General features: G+C 35.9%; 1 protein-coding gene across 7 annotated transcripts in view; it reads right to left on the minus strand.

The window, feature by feature from the left end:
* LOC121869543 (calcium-transporting ATPase type 2C member 1-like) overlaps positions 1-17,897 on the minus strand; it is a 30,538-nt gene extending 12,641 nt beyond the window's left edge. The window contains exons 1-5 of one of the 7 annotated variants that reach the window (XM_042370924.1): positions 17,727-17,897; positions 14,601-14,829; positions 7,596-7,649; positions 866-1,138; positions 364-531 (exon numbers count right to left, since the gene is read on the minus strand). In XM_042370924.1, coding sequence (XP_042226858.1) covers positions 364-531; positions 866-1,138; positions 7,596-7,628 — 474 coding nt within the window. In that variant the 5' untranslated portion in view covers positions 7,629-7,649; positions 14,601-14,829; positions 17,727-17,897. Of the gene's footprint in view, positions 1-363; positions 532-865; positions 1,139-7,595; positions 7,650-9,460; positions 9,607-14,600; positions 14,830-15,351; positions 15,369-17,726 lie in introns of those variants that run through there. The other 6 variants (XM_042370925.1, XM_042370922.1, XM_042370923.1 and 3 more) reach the window with 6 other exon arrangements.
* Between the last annotated feature and the right edge of the window lie 1,503 nt (positions 17,898-19,400).

A 19,400-nucleotide genomic window follows, 5' to 3' on the forward strand; every position in this document is an offset into this window, starting at 1 on the left:
TTATTTTCTACACCTGCCTCACATACCCTTAACCCCATTTCCCACGCTACAATAATTTACACACTTTACTGTAATATCAAACCGGGGAAATCCATAACATCATGGCGGGTATTCCCATGAGCTGTGGCATTGGTGGCAGAGCACTTTGTTTACATATTTTCTTGTTTCCCTTATTGTTCAGGTTGATTCCCACCAACATGGCCCAAAACTAAAAAGACATTGCCCATCAGCCAGACAGCATTACTTGTTACCCTTGAGGGGGTTAAGTATATATCAGGGCCAACCCACTTACAAAACTGAGCTCTGTAATGACCTGTATATACCGTAAAATAGGAGATAAATATTACTAGCTACTACACTTACTTGCTTCTTAAGCTCTTCTAAAGCTTTATCTGTTCTAAGTTCTTGAGTAAATGCCACTGTTGCCACAATTACAATGGCAAGAGTGATGACAACAGCATCATCAAACTGACCCATGCAGAGGGAGACAAATGATGATGCCAGCAGGAGGAGAATCAGAGGTTCTTTAAACTAAAAAAAAAAAAAAAAAAAGATTAATATGCATATACAGTATTACAACTATTTTAAAAACTTTCTAAAACCTACTTTCTTAAAGGTCTTAACAACATTTGAAAACAACTAAATCTTTGTAATAATTTAATAGTAATAAATATTCAATTCAAATCTTTAAATAAAAAAAATGAGATTTTGAGGCTATTTTCAGTATTCATAAACTATAACAACTGTTGTCCTATAATAACTATGTGCACTCTATTCAGTTATAACATTAAAGATTAAAATGCGATACCGTAATGGTGTCGAGTTTTACACTGCAATGAAGTCAGTAGGTATGATGTGATCTCACCTGACCCAAATACTTTTTCCACATGGGATCATCTTCTGTCTCTGAGAATTCATTGTAACCAACTAACTGTCGACGAGTTATGACCTCTCGAGGGGGGAGACCAACGTTGGGATCCGTGAGCAGAAGGCGGGCCACCTCCTCCCAGGGCAGCCCGCCCCCCTCCCGCCCACTCACCCACATCCCAGACCCACCAGTGTCTGAGATGGTGATCTGCTGTTCAGATGTTGTCTTTTCTGGTGTGGAGACAGAGGATGAAAGAAGTCCAGTTCCTTCCTATAAATATTAAATGTTTACATTACACAGAGGTCTCATTTACAGCCAAAAATACAGGTAAGTTAAATTACACTTCACATATTATTCAACAGTGTAAATTCAATAGAGGATAACCGTTTGTCTATACTGTACGTACATCAAATATTCTGAACACCTAAAATAAGCTTCTCCAGGGAGACTGTTTACCTATGCATCAAGCCATCTGTGTATCCAGTTGCAATCATAATACCTTAAACTAAAATGGATTTTAACCAATCTTTATGTGTATATACAGGTATTTAACTAAAATCTCTCAGGTGAGGTCAAGAATCATCATCTTCAATTCTTACTGTCTTGATTATGGCCCTTTGGATTCTGGTACGGCAAAGTAGGGGAACTGCCTACCTTAACAGACAACATTTTGCTGGTAAATTTTGATTCCTCCTGTTAACCCAAATTTCTAGTTCATGAAGTTCAAAATGTTGACCACAAAGACAAGGGTCAACTCCACAACAGGAGAGAAATACGGATTATCAAATATATTCCAGATTCACAAGATAAATGAACAGACGGATGAACAATATATCCACATAAACCAAACCCCAATAAATACAGTGTGTGAAAGTGGATATTAACAAACAGCATCATCAGGAGAGGTTTGACTGTGTGTGAGGTGATCATAGTCTATCCAACACACTCCTTCACACCCTCTATACTGAACTAGGTCTTCCCACAATGATAAAAAGGCATTTACATCAAGTGTGGAGTAGCCTTTGGGGTCGAGGTCTAGAATCAAGATGTTTTTCAAGAGTTACAGGTTCTAGATGCTTGGAATTACACTAAAGAGCATTTTTGGGAGGCATTACAAGTCAGATGAAAGACTTAACTTAGAAACCCCAGCTAAACAAACCAGCTAAAGATAGCAGGTGTGCAAAAATTGGTGGCAGCATCATCACAGTAATGGGGAATATGGCCATCCACATGCAGTGTCCCACAAGCAATTACCGCACTCAAGGGTATTGTAAATTTCTCACTTACAGTATTTCAAAATCAATATTAAAAAGATAATCTGGAACATAATTTAATTTGGCACAAAAAGATCTTTGCAAAAATCACCAGAACCATTCAATGGCTCAAGCAACATGCAACACGCTAAAGCCCAAGAAAGGAGGTTGCAAAAAATGTCACATAGGTACAAACACTTAAGTAATTCAAAGATGAAAGGTTATGAAAGGGTGAAAACCAGTCATTGTAACCACCGAGTATTTTATATACAGTACAGTACTGTACTTTACTTTACTTTAGATAACAGATATTAAGATAAAAAGTTAAACCCGTTTGACCTTTCACAACAGAGCCTCATCTAATGTAGTTTCACTTAACGGACATGGAAAAAAAAACATAAATTCCATAATCATAATAGTAAGAATGCTGTACCACTAAAACAGAAAAATTTAAGACAACTCCAGCATATGTAAAAGAACTAATGAACGTGTTTTCAGCTAACCAGCGTTCGTCTAATCAGTGTGTGATGCCTGCCAAAACTCAAGTCAATTGTGTCTTAAAATTCTTTCCTTTCTCACAATCTCTGCATATGCTGGTAAAGCAGCCAAGGTGAACAGGAAAGTAATTAGTATGGACGTGAAAATAAAAGTGGTGTTTGGCGTTTGAGGACGACAAGCATCTGGAGAATGTGGGTCGTCTTCCATTAAAACAATACCCGACAAAATTCCAGTGGCGAGTGTTGATAAAATTTAGTTTCATACATACGTTAATTAGGTCTTCATTTTATCTATTAAAAGCCATAAAAACACCTGAAGAGCCATTACCCAAGAGAGACAGTGTGTAGCATTTATAGGTTGAGAATTGACACTTAGGAACAAATCAGTATAAGCAACATGTTATTATGAGATCTTTTAACAGCTTAACCATGCTTCAGGAATGTATCTTGTCTGTACTATACAATACTATACCTCTTGTTTACATCTTTATCCAACAAGAGAGGAAAATAATATTAAATTCAGCTTAATCGTAAATGGCTAGGAATGATCCTCTTATGACTACTGTACAACCAATGGGGAATGTTCTACATCAACACATGTACAGTACTGTATGTGTCATTCTGAGCACTAAAATAACCACTACCGACTTCCCTACTTGCCAGGCTTTTGATTTGATGGAAGCAAGTGCTGTACAGTACAGTATGTGAGGCAATAAGTTACTGCATGGACATTATGGGATACTAGATTCAATGTTATAACTAAAAGAATATGTTCAACATCAAATTGTTAACAAAACATGCAACACAGAAAATTTTATCACAGGCAATTTTCAACAACTCTAGAAAATGTCCTCATCAGAGAACAACACGTGACAAACACCATCACCAGGAAATTTAAATCCTGGCAGACACATCCTGCAACAGATGTAGGGTCACACTGCACTGGCCACATCCTGCAACTGCTCCGAGGCAGTGTAGGACTCTCGCCTATTAGTATTAGATAATCCATGTCTGAGTTAAAACATACTATATCAGCTCTTTTGTAGTGCCCCATGCAGGAAGAAAATAACACTATTAAATTTGATTCTGGAGAAAAAGATGGTCATTCCATGCATAGTAACAGTGATGTCTGTAAAGAGGGTGACTTTTCTCAAGATTTGGCCAATTACAGTAGTTTTAGGGACAATTAGAGTGACAAGGATGAGGGATATGATGATAGTGGTGGCAGTGGGGGGGCTTCCATAACCCAGTGTCCATCCATGAGGCTCCCACATGGGATTGGATTGATAATGTTTACCCCCCCCCCCTTTCAACTTTGATGGTATAAATCAAAAGTTTATGACAGGAATCAAATGCTTTTATGATTTTTTCCCAAAATTCCCAACTCTGTTACTGTACCCTAGAGTGTACATCTATGATAATGTTACTTAAAAGGTTTAACCTAGTTTTATAACAGACTACAAAATGACCTCTTCCCTATCAAGTAATATTCCTTAAATATATGTTCCAGATAATTTTAAAATTAACTTTTCCTGTGTAGCAAACCTGCACTCAAGACAACCTGCCTGCACATATCTCCTTCACAAGGATCAGACTTCCTCCAAAGACTAAGAACCTCTTTCACCTGTTTCACTCAAGACACCTAATGACTGCTGGCAAATGTTGTTGTAAAGCTTCAGAAGTGCAGTATAGAGTATGTAAACTGTTATACTTTAATTTTAAAGCCTAAAGACTGAATATCAGATTACATAAGAACACCAAGCAAAGATTTGAGTTGTAATAAAAGTTTCATTACTAAGAATGAAGAACTTCCAAGTCAGACAAACTCTAGTGCAACTTTGAAGCTGCTTCTACTATTATCTTCCATAAATACACAGACACAAATTTCATGAACATAATACTGTACTGTCAAGCTCCAACCCCTGATATGGCCCAATAAAGAATGATAAGACACTATCAACATAATAAAAAATGAGGCGGCATTTACAGAAACAAGCTATAGGGTGTGACAAGTCTCCTCCCGTTGTCTGCCAGATGCACATTTTCTATCAAACTCAAAAACAGTTGTATCATCCTCTAAACTTATGGAATGTTAAGTGATGAATCTTATATAGTTTCTGTAGTGACTGGTAATGAGGACAGGTAGACAGACAAACTATCACACAAACACAGAGAAATGAAGAGTAATCCTAAAGTACAAGTCCTTGTTGTTTTCAATAACAGGAGGCAGATAAGAGTAAGAAACACAATGGCACAAGAAATGAAAATAATATACAGGTCCTAACAACAACAAAAAATGCTACCTAGTGTGCAAAATATAGAAAACAAAATTTCCCTTCAATCCTTCAGACTTATTTTGTCTTTCCTTCTATGATTCTTCTCTTTCATCATTGTCTTTTCCTCCGGCTTTCCTCCTCCTCCACAAGCCCTATATCACTGCTCTGGTATCAAAATTCCTCTACATTCTTTGTGTTCAGAATCCTGGATACCTTTACACCGTGAACATATAACTGACAATGTGCAAGTCAGAGCATTGTGTAACAAGTGGATGTGACTACAGGAAATGAATCATACACAGCAGAGAGACCTCATAGAATGGGTTTGTGAAGGAAAAGTCCATGAAAACATTATACAAATCCTATGATAGTTACTCTAGGGGGTAACAGAAGCCCAAAAATCTATAGCATTATATTCTCTCAATTACTGTAACCTAAAGGAACTATATACGATCTTTACTCCTCTACTGTAGTGTGAAGGGGAACAAAAGATATGGAAAACCCAAGAAAAGTTGTGTTCAGTACAGTATAGGGTCAAGAGGTGCAATATAAGTGTTTGAAGGTGGTAAGAAAGACTCAACTCGCACACTTTCTCACATCATCAACACTTGTACAGTATTAGTATAATTATAGTGAATTCCTAGAATAATGCATTTCTGTCTCAATTCAACCTTTCCAATTCTCTTCAATATTAACATATCATTGGTTCTAAAAGAATTCTCAAAACTCTGATGTGTGTCAGTACCTCAAAGACTCAATGGCTATTCTCAAAGCATTACCTAAAAAATGTGGATAAAGATAGACACACAGGTTAGCACCTTTGTCCAGAATACACATGAGTAATGTAAGTAAGTGTGTGGGTTCAATAAGGCCAGCACCTGCCCAGAATCAGAATAGGTTAGGTCTGAAAGTCATTGCAATACTGTACCTCTATACCCTAAACCTCAAGCTCAATTAACAGCTTCAAATCTAAAAATAATGAAACCTAAAATTTCCGACATTATACTGCACGACATTTACATTCACTGGTAATATTCTTATTCACATAAATAAATAAATACAATATACTCCCAGTTTATGTACAAGTCATAAATTATCAGGAAAACCAGGATTCATTACATTACTTCATGCCCTGGTTAAACTCAAAAGGAGTTTCATAGCTTGGTCCTGACTCTCTCACCTAACCCATTCCGAATCCGGAGTATTTGCATTAAGAACCTGGGAACCAAGTAAGAATAAGTCAGCCTGCACAGAAAAAACCAAAACATGCACCAAAAATATAAAAATCACCTCGGTAAATAAAGTCAAGAATAACCAAAACTAAAGAAGCATAAAATGACAAAGAAATGTGAGAATGGCAAGTCTGGCAAGTGCAATCTTTGAAGGAATATGTGGCGAAGATAAACTCAGCATGGCCGGTGTGTGAATGTGGAAACAAAATATTTGGAGGCAAGTTGCTCATTTTCTTTCAAATGGTCTTCACACAGCATCCAGGGGTAACAAATTACAGCTTCAAGTATCATCACAGCATCGAATCTCTAATAATGGAGGAATGTGCATAACGGCCAGGGTCTGAATTCACTAAAGTACATACCGTATTATGAATGTTCCTCATAATTGAAAATGTAAAAATAAACAAGTGGCTGATATAATACGAAAAAAAAACACCAAGTTACACCGAGATTCTACCGTAACTATAGTCTATTCACTCGAAGCTTGCAACTGAAGCCTAGGGTCAGGTTTGTAGCTGGAGAACGGACACTAAAAAAAATCACTACAATTCTTCAGTATTTCATCAATCGTATTTAATTATATTTTAAGGAATGATAACTTCCCTGTGTTGATCTCTGCAGTGATTCTTAGAGCGTCCGTCCACCAGCTACAAACTGACCCCAGGCCTTATTTGCAAGCTTTGAGTGAACAGACTATAGATACATTCACTTAACAGTAGCCAGCAGACAAAATTAAGGTTGAAAAGTGTTTCTCTATGAACATATCTAGTGAAGGCAAATGAGCTACTTTATTTTTGTCCTTTAGATCAAGTCATTCAGTTAGATTAGTCTTACACTTTTAGCTAAGAGGAACATCCACTGTATAAACTTTTGAGAATCGGAGCTCAGGTCACACGAAATCCAAGGGAAATAATCTACAATCTTCGGTCATTATCAATACTGAATCTCTGCTTACTACACAGTCATCATGCTGCAGTGATAAGAGTACTACAGGTGAAATATATACACAGTAGATGAATACACTGTACTGTAGTTTGGTGATTGGTGTTAGAAGAGCAAGTGTACGCAAGTGGTGGTTACACTGCACTTTAACCAAAACAAAAGCAAACAAAACAACACACATCTTCAAACCAGATATAAATTAAATGGGTTTCCTCTCTAGCAATAGTAATAATGACCAAGAAAACACAAAGCAAAAATTCTGAATCTTTACCTTACCAATTTGTAATAAAAATAAATGTATCCCTGTAAAATATGATTTATTTCTAAAGTATAAAATTTTTACAACATATTTAAAACTTATAAATATTGTTCTGACTGGAAAAAAAACTTATATTCCAAGAAACTCGAGAAAAATACTAAAATTATTCCGGTGGCTCATGGAACACACGATAAGCCAAGACTCGGTCATTACAGTATGCTCAAAAGAGAAGCCCACACTACTAGCTATATGATGCATAGAAACTTACATCCTCCATTTGTTTTTCTTCTTGATTACTCATTACTGAAGGGAATCAATAAACCTACAAAAGAAGTGCAAAAATTACATCATTAGATAAAATGCACACACGCACACATACTACACCCATAATAAAAGCAATTTCTCTAATAAGCAGAGCTCTAAAGGTCCAACCTGAAGACAGTTATCATGGCAACATGAGTAATGAAAGATACGAGTGAAAAGTTAGCACAATGCAGACAAATATGTATTCAGTATAAGTAGCATGTAAACATAGTACTTTAGATATACTTTCTACCATCATTTGATTAAGAGAGCATAAATTCCCCCATGAAAAATACCCAAACCATAATCTTTTAATTCCACACCAAACCACACAGAGGAACTCCTTTAAGATTATATATAAATGTAGTGACCTTGCTGTATTTACTGGTAGATTATAGACTATAGATAAACTTATCATTAACCTTACCAACACTTGGTCACCATATCTTACTCTCTCACATAAGTGATTAATGACCAAACATGACTTCAACAGGTTTGTTATTCAAATTTTTCTAATAAAAAACCTGCATGCATATGGAAAATGGAATGAACATTAAATTAATACTGTATTCACATAAAGCATTTCATATAAATTTCTTCCATACAAAAAAATTGAACCTGCTCTTAAATATACCGTATGTCTGAGAGTCAATTATGCTTTTTAATGTTTTCTTCTTCACTCTTATAAGTCCTTTACTGCTACTGGCTCAGAGTCAGGAGCAACAGACATTTGCCCTTCCCAATCTGTCCTAATGGTTGTTCTGCCACAATGCTCCTGTTCCACGACAGAGCTTCAAGTAATGTCTGGTTTATTCTTGTCACTTCCAACAGCCAGAAATCACACATGACCAACAAGATATTTACACCAATACTGTATTTTGATTTTCTTTAAATGCAACATTGAATAAACTCTGAATTAAAGTGTTCATCTAAAACTTTCTGAAGAAATTCATTGGACTTACCAAATCATAACTACAAAATGTACATATAATTCCAATAGCTGCAGTAATTCTATATACAGGAATATATGGTCTTGTCATGGACTCACTCGCTACCAAGAGAAAAATATATGTTTACACGGCTGCAGCCACGAGTTATTTGCAGAGTATATAACGTACCGTGTATGTTTTATCACCAGTATGTATAAAATGCTGAGTAAATCCCTTCTGAAATTCCTACACGTCTCACTGGTATGTACAGTAAGTTCTTCCTTCTTTACATAATTTCATAAACTATTAGAGTAAACTCATAAGTACAGTACAGTAACACATGAACTTCCAGGGTAAACTGTACTATATTTTATTCCACAATAATCTCAGACTCTGCCCATTAAGATAGAGAAGTTCCTAATCATATATGAGCTCGAGGGGTCATGAGTGTGAGGTCACATATTCACACACATGACATATACCTTCCACAAAGGAGATTGGTTATGATGACAAGTCCTCTCCATCAATTTAATGTTTATTTAGCATATACTGTTTACCCAAGACCATGCCCACTCCATGATAGGTATAGGCCTGTGAGACCAACTACAATGTACTGTATGCATTTCCTAAAATACTTCTGGTGAATAGCTGGCATCACTTGAGTAACAATATACTGCTGCTAAAAATATCCCATCAACACTGTGCCTCACCAGCAGGAAGCCTGCTGTAAACACAACCTCATATACTTTATATCCTCATGAATCAAATTAAATATGTGGTGGTAAATTTCCTGTGATTTTAGTCACAAAATCCAAACAATGAAAGAAAATAAAAAACTAATTATCGGTATGCTAAATATATTACAGTACACAAAAGGAAAATATGTAACTGTAAAACCCACCACAATAATAAATATAAAAAAAAGGCTCCAGTAAAAATAGCTGCACTCTGACGACACACGCCCTTCACCCAGTCAACTCTGTTCAACACTAAACTCTCCCAGGGAAACCCCTCAAGCTCTCGGGTAAGAGTTGCCACTTACTATTTAAAGCTTGTGGGAAAAAATCCACATATGCAATAAATGTACCATGAACAACCAATAAATGAACACACTAGTTAATTCTAATATATATATATATATATATATATATATATATATATATATACTGTCTGGTACGTAAAATATGTCACATACTGTACACAAGACAATGCACACACACAATAACAGTCCTCAAAAAGAGCAAGCTTACCACTCTCTTATGTCCCCAGCTGCATAATAATGCTACAGGAACATGGGTAGAATTCAGTAGCAGTGATTATCAACACCTTGCCCCAACAAGCTGATGCATGGATTTTATTTCCATTGGACTTTCTTAATTCTGCCTAGTGTTTGTCCTTTACAGTCTTTATTAAGTACTGTACAGTACTGGCCACTGTAGACATTAATGCAGGACAGTGGCCACTCTTTGTTCATTATGAACCAGTGAAGATTTAAGGAAATTATACGAGTGCCAGCAAACATTTACAGTACTTACTGAGAGAGAAATTAAACTCAATACAGTACAAGGATACAGTAACTCAAATGTCTAGTCCTTCGTTTCTTCTAATACTGTACTACATGTATGTACTATTATATTAAACTTAATAATCCTAAAAGTTATCAAAGAAAACAGGCCATAATGAAGGACTCTGAAACAGTAAAAGGGTATATGGAATGCCTCAGCTCACTCCCTTGGTTGCAGGTCACATAGCCTCGGTCCTAATACATGTAGTAGCATTAGCCTCACCTCGCTTAGCATACAAAAGAAGGACGAACTGCCCATTAAAACTGGCCAGAAAATAAAGGGTTGGGTAGATGCTGTGCACAATATACAATATACAGGGTGGAGGTAAAATGTAAAAGTAACAAGGAGATTAGAGGTACTGTACTGTGCACAAGACATGGGGGGGATACTATACACAAGACTGTGAATAGAGGTAAATACAGTGCACAAGACACACAAAGGGGAAGCTGCACAACACAATGGATGGAGGTACAGGATACAGGATGGAGGTACAGGATACAGGATGGAGGTACAGGATACAGGATGGAGGTACCCAATTACAGTACTCCTTTTTATCATTTTGTCCCAAACACAAAAAAGACATTATAATTTAATTTAATAAAAACCATTTAACTTCACAGATGCCACCACCTTTGCAAACTTATGTATACTTAAGTGAATGAAAAAATCTGCTAGAGGATGCTGTTATATAAGGCGTCATATAGTACTACAGTATTCTGAAGTGTAATGAGAGGTAAAACTTTAGAGTTAACAAATGTGGCTTAGTTTGTTTATCACTATGCATTCTGGGATAAAGCTGGGGTCGTTTTTCTGAAGGTACGTGTCATTTTGTACTGGTGATGTTAGAGGTGGTTTCAAAGTGTCCTGTGATAGATTGCAACAAAATTGATGACATGTAAAACTCAATGGGGGATTACAATACCCTTTTGAAGTTTATCGCACTCTCAATTTACTGTATAGAAGTCACGTGTTCCTTGCCACTAGTGTGTGAGGTCAGATCTGCTTCAGCATAAATTTACCAGATTACCATCAGCACTGGGAGGTGAACCACAACTGTGTAAATAATGTGTAGGTGTCAAAGTGCTCATCAAATCTCTCTGCCATGCACATGTTATCGTCATCATCAACGTATCGGAAATACTGAATTTATGATATTTTATCACACACAAATCCTATATGTGTGTGCAGTATAAATGAGACATTATATATATATGGTTAGTTATTCAAATTTTGTACTGATGATCTTATCAAAAGGAATCCCATTAGCATTACCAGTTCTTAACAAAATTACTATGTGCTATGAAAATCCCTGAGCCTGTAACTTGACAACATAGCCCGTATGAACACAATAACAGGCGATCCTTCAGGAGTATCACTTGTATCATCTGGCTCCCTTAAAAGTTAACAAGGATGGGACAAACTTCCTCTCTCTCTATTTCTTACATTATACCCCAACAAAATATGTTATCAATTGAAAACTTAGTTAATTGCAAAATTCCATTCAATATTCCCTATATTAATTCATAATTCTTTTTTTCCTTGAGGTACAGTAAGTATACAGTAATATTACCAATGCTTTTCTCAAGTTCAATAAATACATAATACAGTACTGTACAGTATTATTAAAACACAATACTGTATATCAAGGCTTCTGATTTTTTGCATGAAACAAATTTTTCCATGAGAAACAAAACACATTCTTGGTGGGGTACTTTGAAGTACTGTACTGTAGTATGCACTGTACTACAGTATAGGAGGTCCCCGACTTACGAACGCCCGCCCTCCTATATGAACGGAGTTAAACTTTAAATTTATAGTATTTTATTTACCTGAGGACTTATTTTTTACTTTCAATTAATGTATATTGCCATTCTGTTTCTTCTTTTGTCTTAATTAAGTGATTTTAGATGTATATAAGGACTTAGGCTATGATATACAGGGATTTTAAACATTGTTCTGTAAGTACGGTATGTACATAGCAAGTGTTCTGACTTATGAACGTCCTCAGGAACGGAACCTGTTTGTAACCCAGGGACCCCCTGTACTTGACACTAATTCTTCACACAGTTACACTTTAAATCAATAAAAAAATATCACACACAACCATACATGAAATGCATTATGGATACATGAAACACTGTACAATCTAATATACGTACATGAAAGACAATATCAAATATATACACTCGTGCAGGTTCATCCTCTCAGATGTTCATCAACTGACCACCACCACCACCACCATCTACACCCATTTTTGCCACTATGACATTAAAACAATAAACATGAAATAAATATACAGTATGAATGAATAAAAGAATTTACATTTAAACCATTTCCTTACATTACTGGGCAGGAGGAGGCAATAATCAAATCTCTTGTATAACATAGCTTTAATTCTGGAATGTGCCATGAACTGGTTAAATACAGCACCTAGCATGATAAATTTGGCTAATACTGTATACTTCTTATATACAGGAAAGTAAAAATTTCCCTTTAGTGTTGTTACCATTGAAAGTCCAAACACCAATAAGCAATGTAGTCTCTGTATTCAAAGCATTTACAGAAGAGCTGAATGTGTTGATCTAGATTACAAGTATTAATGTCAACACTATTTTACTTACACTTCATTCTTGCAAGCCCTTTCCTGTTGCAACAGAGGATGGCCAGAATCAAAAGAAACAGAGACCCTCCCCTTATTTGCTGTCAATCATTCTTTCTCACTAACATATCAAATGTAACATAAGCAAGTTAAGGCCTTACCAGCAAGATAGCATAAGAAATTTTAAGAAAATAGAGCATTAGTGGTAAGAGAACAAGATATGATTAGGATACAAAATATTGTAACTTCTCTCACTTTGAATCCGAGTGAGTAAACTGGCCACAAAGAAAGACTTCTACTTTTTCTAAGCTAGTGTTTCATTAGTGACTAGCACCAATAATTACACAGTACTACAGTATACTACCACTAGGACTAGATAGACTATAATTGTCAAGCTAATTCCCCTGAGGATTACCTAAGCATTGGATATAGCTAATTAAGCAAGACAGTCACAGATAAATACTGTGCTGTAGTCCCCCCAAAAAGTATCATTAGCCTTGGGGGTCAATGTGATTCGAGGCTTTCTGATCAATGTTACTCGACCTGTTTCTGAACGGTTGGTAGTTCTACATCTGTGACCTTTGAGCGTGAATGAGTACAGGTATATACATTTTTGAATGATAAATACATTAATATAGCTTAAGTATCTAGCATGCCAGCAGGCATACCAACTTATGATGATGCACTGGGGATCATATCAAAGCATTTTGTCTAGTGTTTCAAATTGTAGACAGAAAATCAAACAATAGTTTTTTGGGGACTGTACATTACACCCTCCCCCAATATCAACTCCAGAAAAATCAAAACTTTATGCCTATATTACACAATCTGCTCAGTTATAAAGAAAATATAATAAGTAAAATAAAGTTGTCTGGAAAAGTATTGATGATACATTTCCTCCACTTTCAATATGACTGGAGGAATACAAGAAACCTCCAGGTGCTGTTATTGCACCCAAAATCTAGGACTAACCCAGATTATACATCAGACTTATGCTCTGTTTATCAGATTTAGTCCTTGGCCCAACCACAAAGCTGTGAAGGGATAATTTCCCCCCAAAACATGCTTAAGTCAAAGGTGAGGACAACTTGCCTTCACATGGTTTGCTAGCATGCCTCAGGTCCCCCAAACTCTGCAGAACACACACCTGTGGCATGTGCTGCCCATTATGCACCACAACTCTGGCCTTACTAATTCTCATCTCAAACTTGCAAAGTTGCATGCATAAATTCCTGAACTTTTAATTCAGTCAAAGGTGCAAGGCTGATAGAAGAAAAAGTTTCTCTTCCCTATGCAAGAGAACTCACTAATCATCTGGAAAGCTAAATACTGTAACCAGAAATTTAGTGACACTGTTCTATAACATCACTGAAAAAGCTGCTATGACATCAAACAAAAAATGCCAGCGCCAAACATTCCTAATACTGTAGTCCTGCAACATCAGATCTTATCAACAAGACAAGTGCAAGTCATCACCAATTTATGTATGTTATAATGTTAATACACTGCTAATAGATGGAAGTAAAAGAGTTCCTCACAAGGAGGCAAAAATGTAGCAATTAAAAATCAGTGAATCCAACAAGTTGTAATTTTTCGACTGTATGGAAGTAAACAATGTATACTAACAGTATGCTGTTCAGTAATAGACACAAGAATAACAAGTCTTTAAACAATTATTAATAACTACAAAATACACAGTTCAGCTTGAAAAGAAGATGGTAATTTAGGTGTTGTCTTCTAGAAAATGATAAGGCTGATGTTGTCAAATACCATGCACACCTGCTTGAAATACACAGAGCACAGGTAACTACTACTGAAGAGATACTAATGAAAATTCAGTCTTTAAAACAAAAAACAGTACTGTAGTATTCACTTACTCCTATGTTGAGAGTAGCAGCATGGCCATTCTGCATTTTCTCATAAACAATATAGGGATTGCCTCGCTGAAATCTTGCTGATATTTTCATAGACATGGCTCTCTGGTAAAACTGTCCACTGTTATGTGTAGCCTACTTGTGCTTAACTTTAAATCTTCATACTGACATCTGAAGATTTAAAAATCTTTTTCTGCTGATAAAACTTTCACTGTGACCTCTAGTATTATTTCTGTTAAAATCAGGGAGACTGAATTATTAGGTGATAAACACTGTTTTTCAAGGCAAATAAATCTTCCATTAAGCACACGACACTACTACACTCTACTGTACATGTACAGTACAGTTCTTTGATATTACTCACAGGTATCTACAAAAATATTTATGTAATAAACATTTCAATTTCAAACATTACAATGATAGTATAAAATGTAGTAATACAGTACAGTATACTGTACAATACAGTTCAATACAGTACTGCACTGTACTATACTGTACAGTACTACTGTAATTCCAATTTCTTTTGATAGTTTCCATTTTTTTTTCTGGTTTAGGTGAAAATATACTTTGCTTTCCACGATACAGTATAAAAATGCAATTCAAAGACCCATTAAAACAGTGATGCATTACCCATACAGTACATACATTCTGGCGATTGCTGTAATGGAAAATTTGGCAATTTCCAACAAAGAGCTAACTATGATAAAAACCAAAGTTCTTGACAAAGGAATGATCCAAGGGGCAACTTATGTACCAGGTGACACTAACACACACTGTGAAACACTAAAAGCACAGCTGATCTCATTTTACACAATCAAACCTTGATTATAATAATAGTACTTTGACCTAACCTCAATCAATGGGGAATATCTTATCAACCATATCTATAAATGTTATCTTCAGAATGTAAACAGGTGAATCAAAATTAAACAATAACAAATAATTCATCACCAATCTGCTACTTCTAGAGCTAGACTGGATCATCAAAGCCATATATACACATCACTCATGTTAACCTTACATATGCATGTGTATGATACAACATTTACAAGTACTGTATAAGGACACAACATGTTCCTCTCATATGGTTCCAGTTACCTCATCATATAGTTTTAATGTACAAGGCCAGAAAGAAATCTAGAAGGCCGAGTGTCTGGTGTGTATAACAGACACCGTTTTTTTTCTCCCCTTTCACAACAAGACCAAAAATCTGGTTTACCCATCACTCCACACAAGCTGGATCAACAGTAAGCCCTTCCATATAATTCACTAATATGTTATGCTCACTCACACAGACTGATGCTCCCTGGATATCCACCCCTATCATTTCTAGTGCAACCATCCATCCATCTTTTTTTAACCACTTATCAGCTTGGTCTTGGACTTTCCCCATCACTCCTACCATCTACTTCTGATATGGTGTACGTATATGCAAAAATGTAATGATTCACGTTTTATAAGACCTGGAAAATGATGACAATCAATACATTGTAAACATATACCTGTAATAACAGGCCTAACAGGTGTAATATTAATATGGAAAAACAGACAACTCATCTTCAAATGTAGATGGCAATATAGCATCTGGAAGCTTGAAAATGAAAGGTTAGATAATACTACACTGTACATACAGTATCAATCCTTTCACACTCATTTTGTAACAAACTAAATACAGTATGATGGGTTAGGGCAACACCCCGATGTTATCCATCAAAAAACAAAATTTTTGTTTATGAAGATATGGTTCAAGTACAGAATAAATGATAGATATGGAACATACTGGGAGACATGTACAGTAACAGCCTGAGGGATTATGACATTACTGAAGGACACTGTTCCCTAAGAACCAGCAACTTGACAAAAAATTTCTATGGGGGAAAAAAAAAATCTTACCTCAAGAATATCTAAGCAGAATTCCAACTTCCGATGGGGATGCCATATTGACTTGTTTACGTAACAGTATATAATTTGTTGTAGATAAGACACGCAAACCAAAACTACCAATCCTAGGATGGGAAGTACAGTATATTATTTGAAATTAGGTTTAATATGTTAATTTATAAAAGGTGGTAATAGTTTAGAACACCAACTCGTGAGAAGGTACAACTTAAGGAAAGTTTTCGGTGCTATTTTACTTTCGGTCATCCGGGAATCTTAGGGGGTGGGGGCCGACACCCACTCCCCCAGTTAGATTCGATATATTGTAGTTCCTGGGTTCTGCTGCTAGGTTAGGTTAGGTTTGGTTAAATTAGTTTAGTTTAGATATCTAAATATAGGGATGACCAAAACCAAATTTTCTAGAGAAGAAAACTCTAGATTATTTAAAAAAAAAAAATCATAATAACTTTGGGGAGGTAATTGTTTTTGTCCTGAACATGATCTATGTCAATGCACTAGAGACGCCTTGTTTACTTGTACATTACCGTACCCAAGGGGTCCCCAACTTACGAACGTCCGCCAGCACGAACGGGGTTAAAATTGAAATTTACAGTATTTTATTTACATGACTAATTTTTTACTTTCATTTGCTGCATTTTGTCATTCTATTTCTTCATTTGTATTAAATTAAGTGATTTTAGATGTATATAAGGACTTAGGCTATGATATATAGTGGGATTTTAAACATTGTTCTGTAAGTACGGTATATACATAGCCCTCAGGAACGGAACCCAATCGTAACCCGGGGACTCTCTACTGTATTTGATTAGTCATGTATAAAATGAACCAACTAAACTTACTTATTAATGGAAGCATATGATTTTAGGTACCCATATGGCACCTTATCCACCAAGATACAAGAAAACTATTAAATAAACTCATCATATTTTATACAAACATCAAAATACAACTTACAATCACTAGGGTTAATCACACAGGTTTAATGCTGTCTCCCTGACCAAAACCTATAAGCTAACAGGAACCAACACTTTATATCAATATTCCTTCTGGTTGACCTAGCTTATTGCCATACATATGTACATCCAGAAAACATGACATTTGAGTTTAATTAAAGCAATACACATCTCTCCAGTCACTAATCAAAACCAGCTTTACTATATAACCGTAAAAATACTAGGAAGGGGAAAGTACTTTTACCACCAATTATCCAGTCACTTGCACCTTCCTTACCTTTTTCATGTGCTGGTGTTCTTGTACAACCTCGCTGGCATCACGAACCTTTAAATGACTAGAGTGACATCTGAGAATGTTATAATAGCAACTAGACACCAATAGCAGTAAATTTCATAGTGGTGATGGTCGTGTCCAACTAGCAATGTACGGTGACCATGTTACAATAAAAACTAAGAACCGGATAACTAAACTATATTAGTCATCTACTGAACTGAAATCAACTACATTAACCTTATCAAGTCTAATAACTCTAGAATTCTCTTGGTTTTGGTTAATTCATTTGCATTGGAATAAAATATAAATGTTTTAGCTATCTTTCCATGGTACTATTTTAACATTAAACCTCTTGTGAAATGTACACGCAACAGATTATCATTTGTTTTACTTACATGCTTAATATTATATCACTATTGGGAACTACCAAGTGAAATGTGTTATCATCAAATTAAATAATACTTATACATTAATTATTGATAAAGAAATATTAAATAAAAATTAATTCCCCCCGACAAATGTACGTGTAGGTCCAACAAAGCATGACCACGTTGATTAGAAGAATGTGTACCTAAATACAAATACCGGTTAGTTTCCCTTCTTTCATATAATTGTAAGTATTATTTAGATTTTCTTATGCCTTAGACTATGATGTATTTCTATTTCGTTCATAAATGTAGGCATATGAGAACTGGCCAAATATTTTCATCACGTCATGATTTCGTAATGGGTTATAATATCACACAAGGAAACTTTGGTTATTGCGGTTTCCCGAGTGAGGTCTTTTTTTTTGTAGTTTGGAAATCCTCTGTACTGTGGAGATACCAGAAAAATAGACATTCTGGCTATGAGGTAATACGCATATTATTATTTCTTTGAAACCAGGCAGCAATAAAGACCAAATGAGGGAACTGTTGGACACTAGTAACTCGAGTTCATTTCACTTACTCATAAACTATACAAATTGAATCGCCAATGATATCGTTTCACACCAATCGGCAAACTTGCAACTTAACTTTAGAAACTCTCCAAAATGTGTACTTAATTCAATATCACGACTTTACTTATGCCAAGGGTAATCAAATCCTGCTCACCAATAAAGTGTCGCTATAATGGTCAATACGCTGTTATTGGGGGTACTGCTTCAGTCAACCCAGCAGGCGCATGTTAAGATCCTTTATGACCAGATCAACGGGTATTGATATGAGGAATGAAAAAATAATACGTCTGTAATGAGATGTTACAACACTCGATTAGATACATTTACGAGTAGAAACATCCAATCTTGGCCGAAATACAAGAGCTCAAATTTGAAGCCCATATGATGAAAATGACCTTCGAAACTGACAGACAAACAGACAGTCATACAGATAGATTACACTAATGAATAGATATATACCAAACAGAAATCACGCCACGGGTAATGCAGACGTCATACCGAGTTATCATGGTGTTACGTAAAGCGGTTACAATACCACTTGACCATTGAGGGTGACTATCTTCAGATAATTGATCACTAATCAACCGTAAACATTTATGTGTGAGTGTAGGGTACAGCTGAGACAAAACGTGTAACGTCACCGTATAATTTGATTAACGGCGACAGTACGGAGAAGACGCTGAATGGCAACAATCGCCTTATGCGATTAACTACGTGGCCCTCTCCAGCTACGTACC

The sequence above is a fragment of the Homarus americanus genome, unplaced genomic scaffold (genome assembly GCF_018991925.1).
Source record: "Homarus americanus isolate GMGI-L3 unplaced genomic scaffold, GMGI_Hamer_2.0 scaffold23578, whole genome shotgun sequence".
Lineage (NCBI taxonomy): Eukaryota > Metazoa > Arthropoda > Malacostraca > Decapoda > Nephropidae > Homarus > Homarus americanus.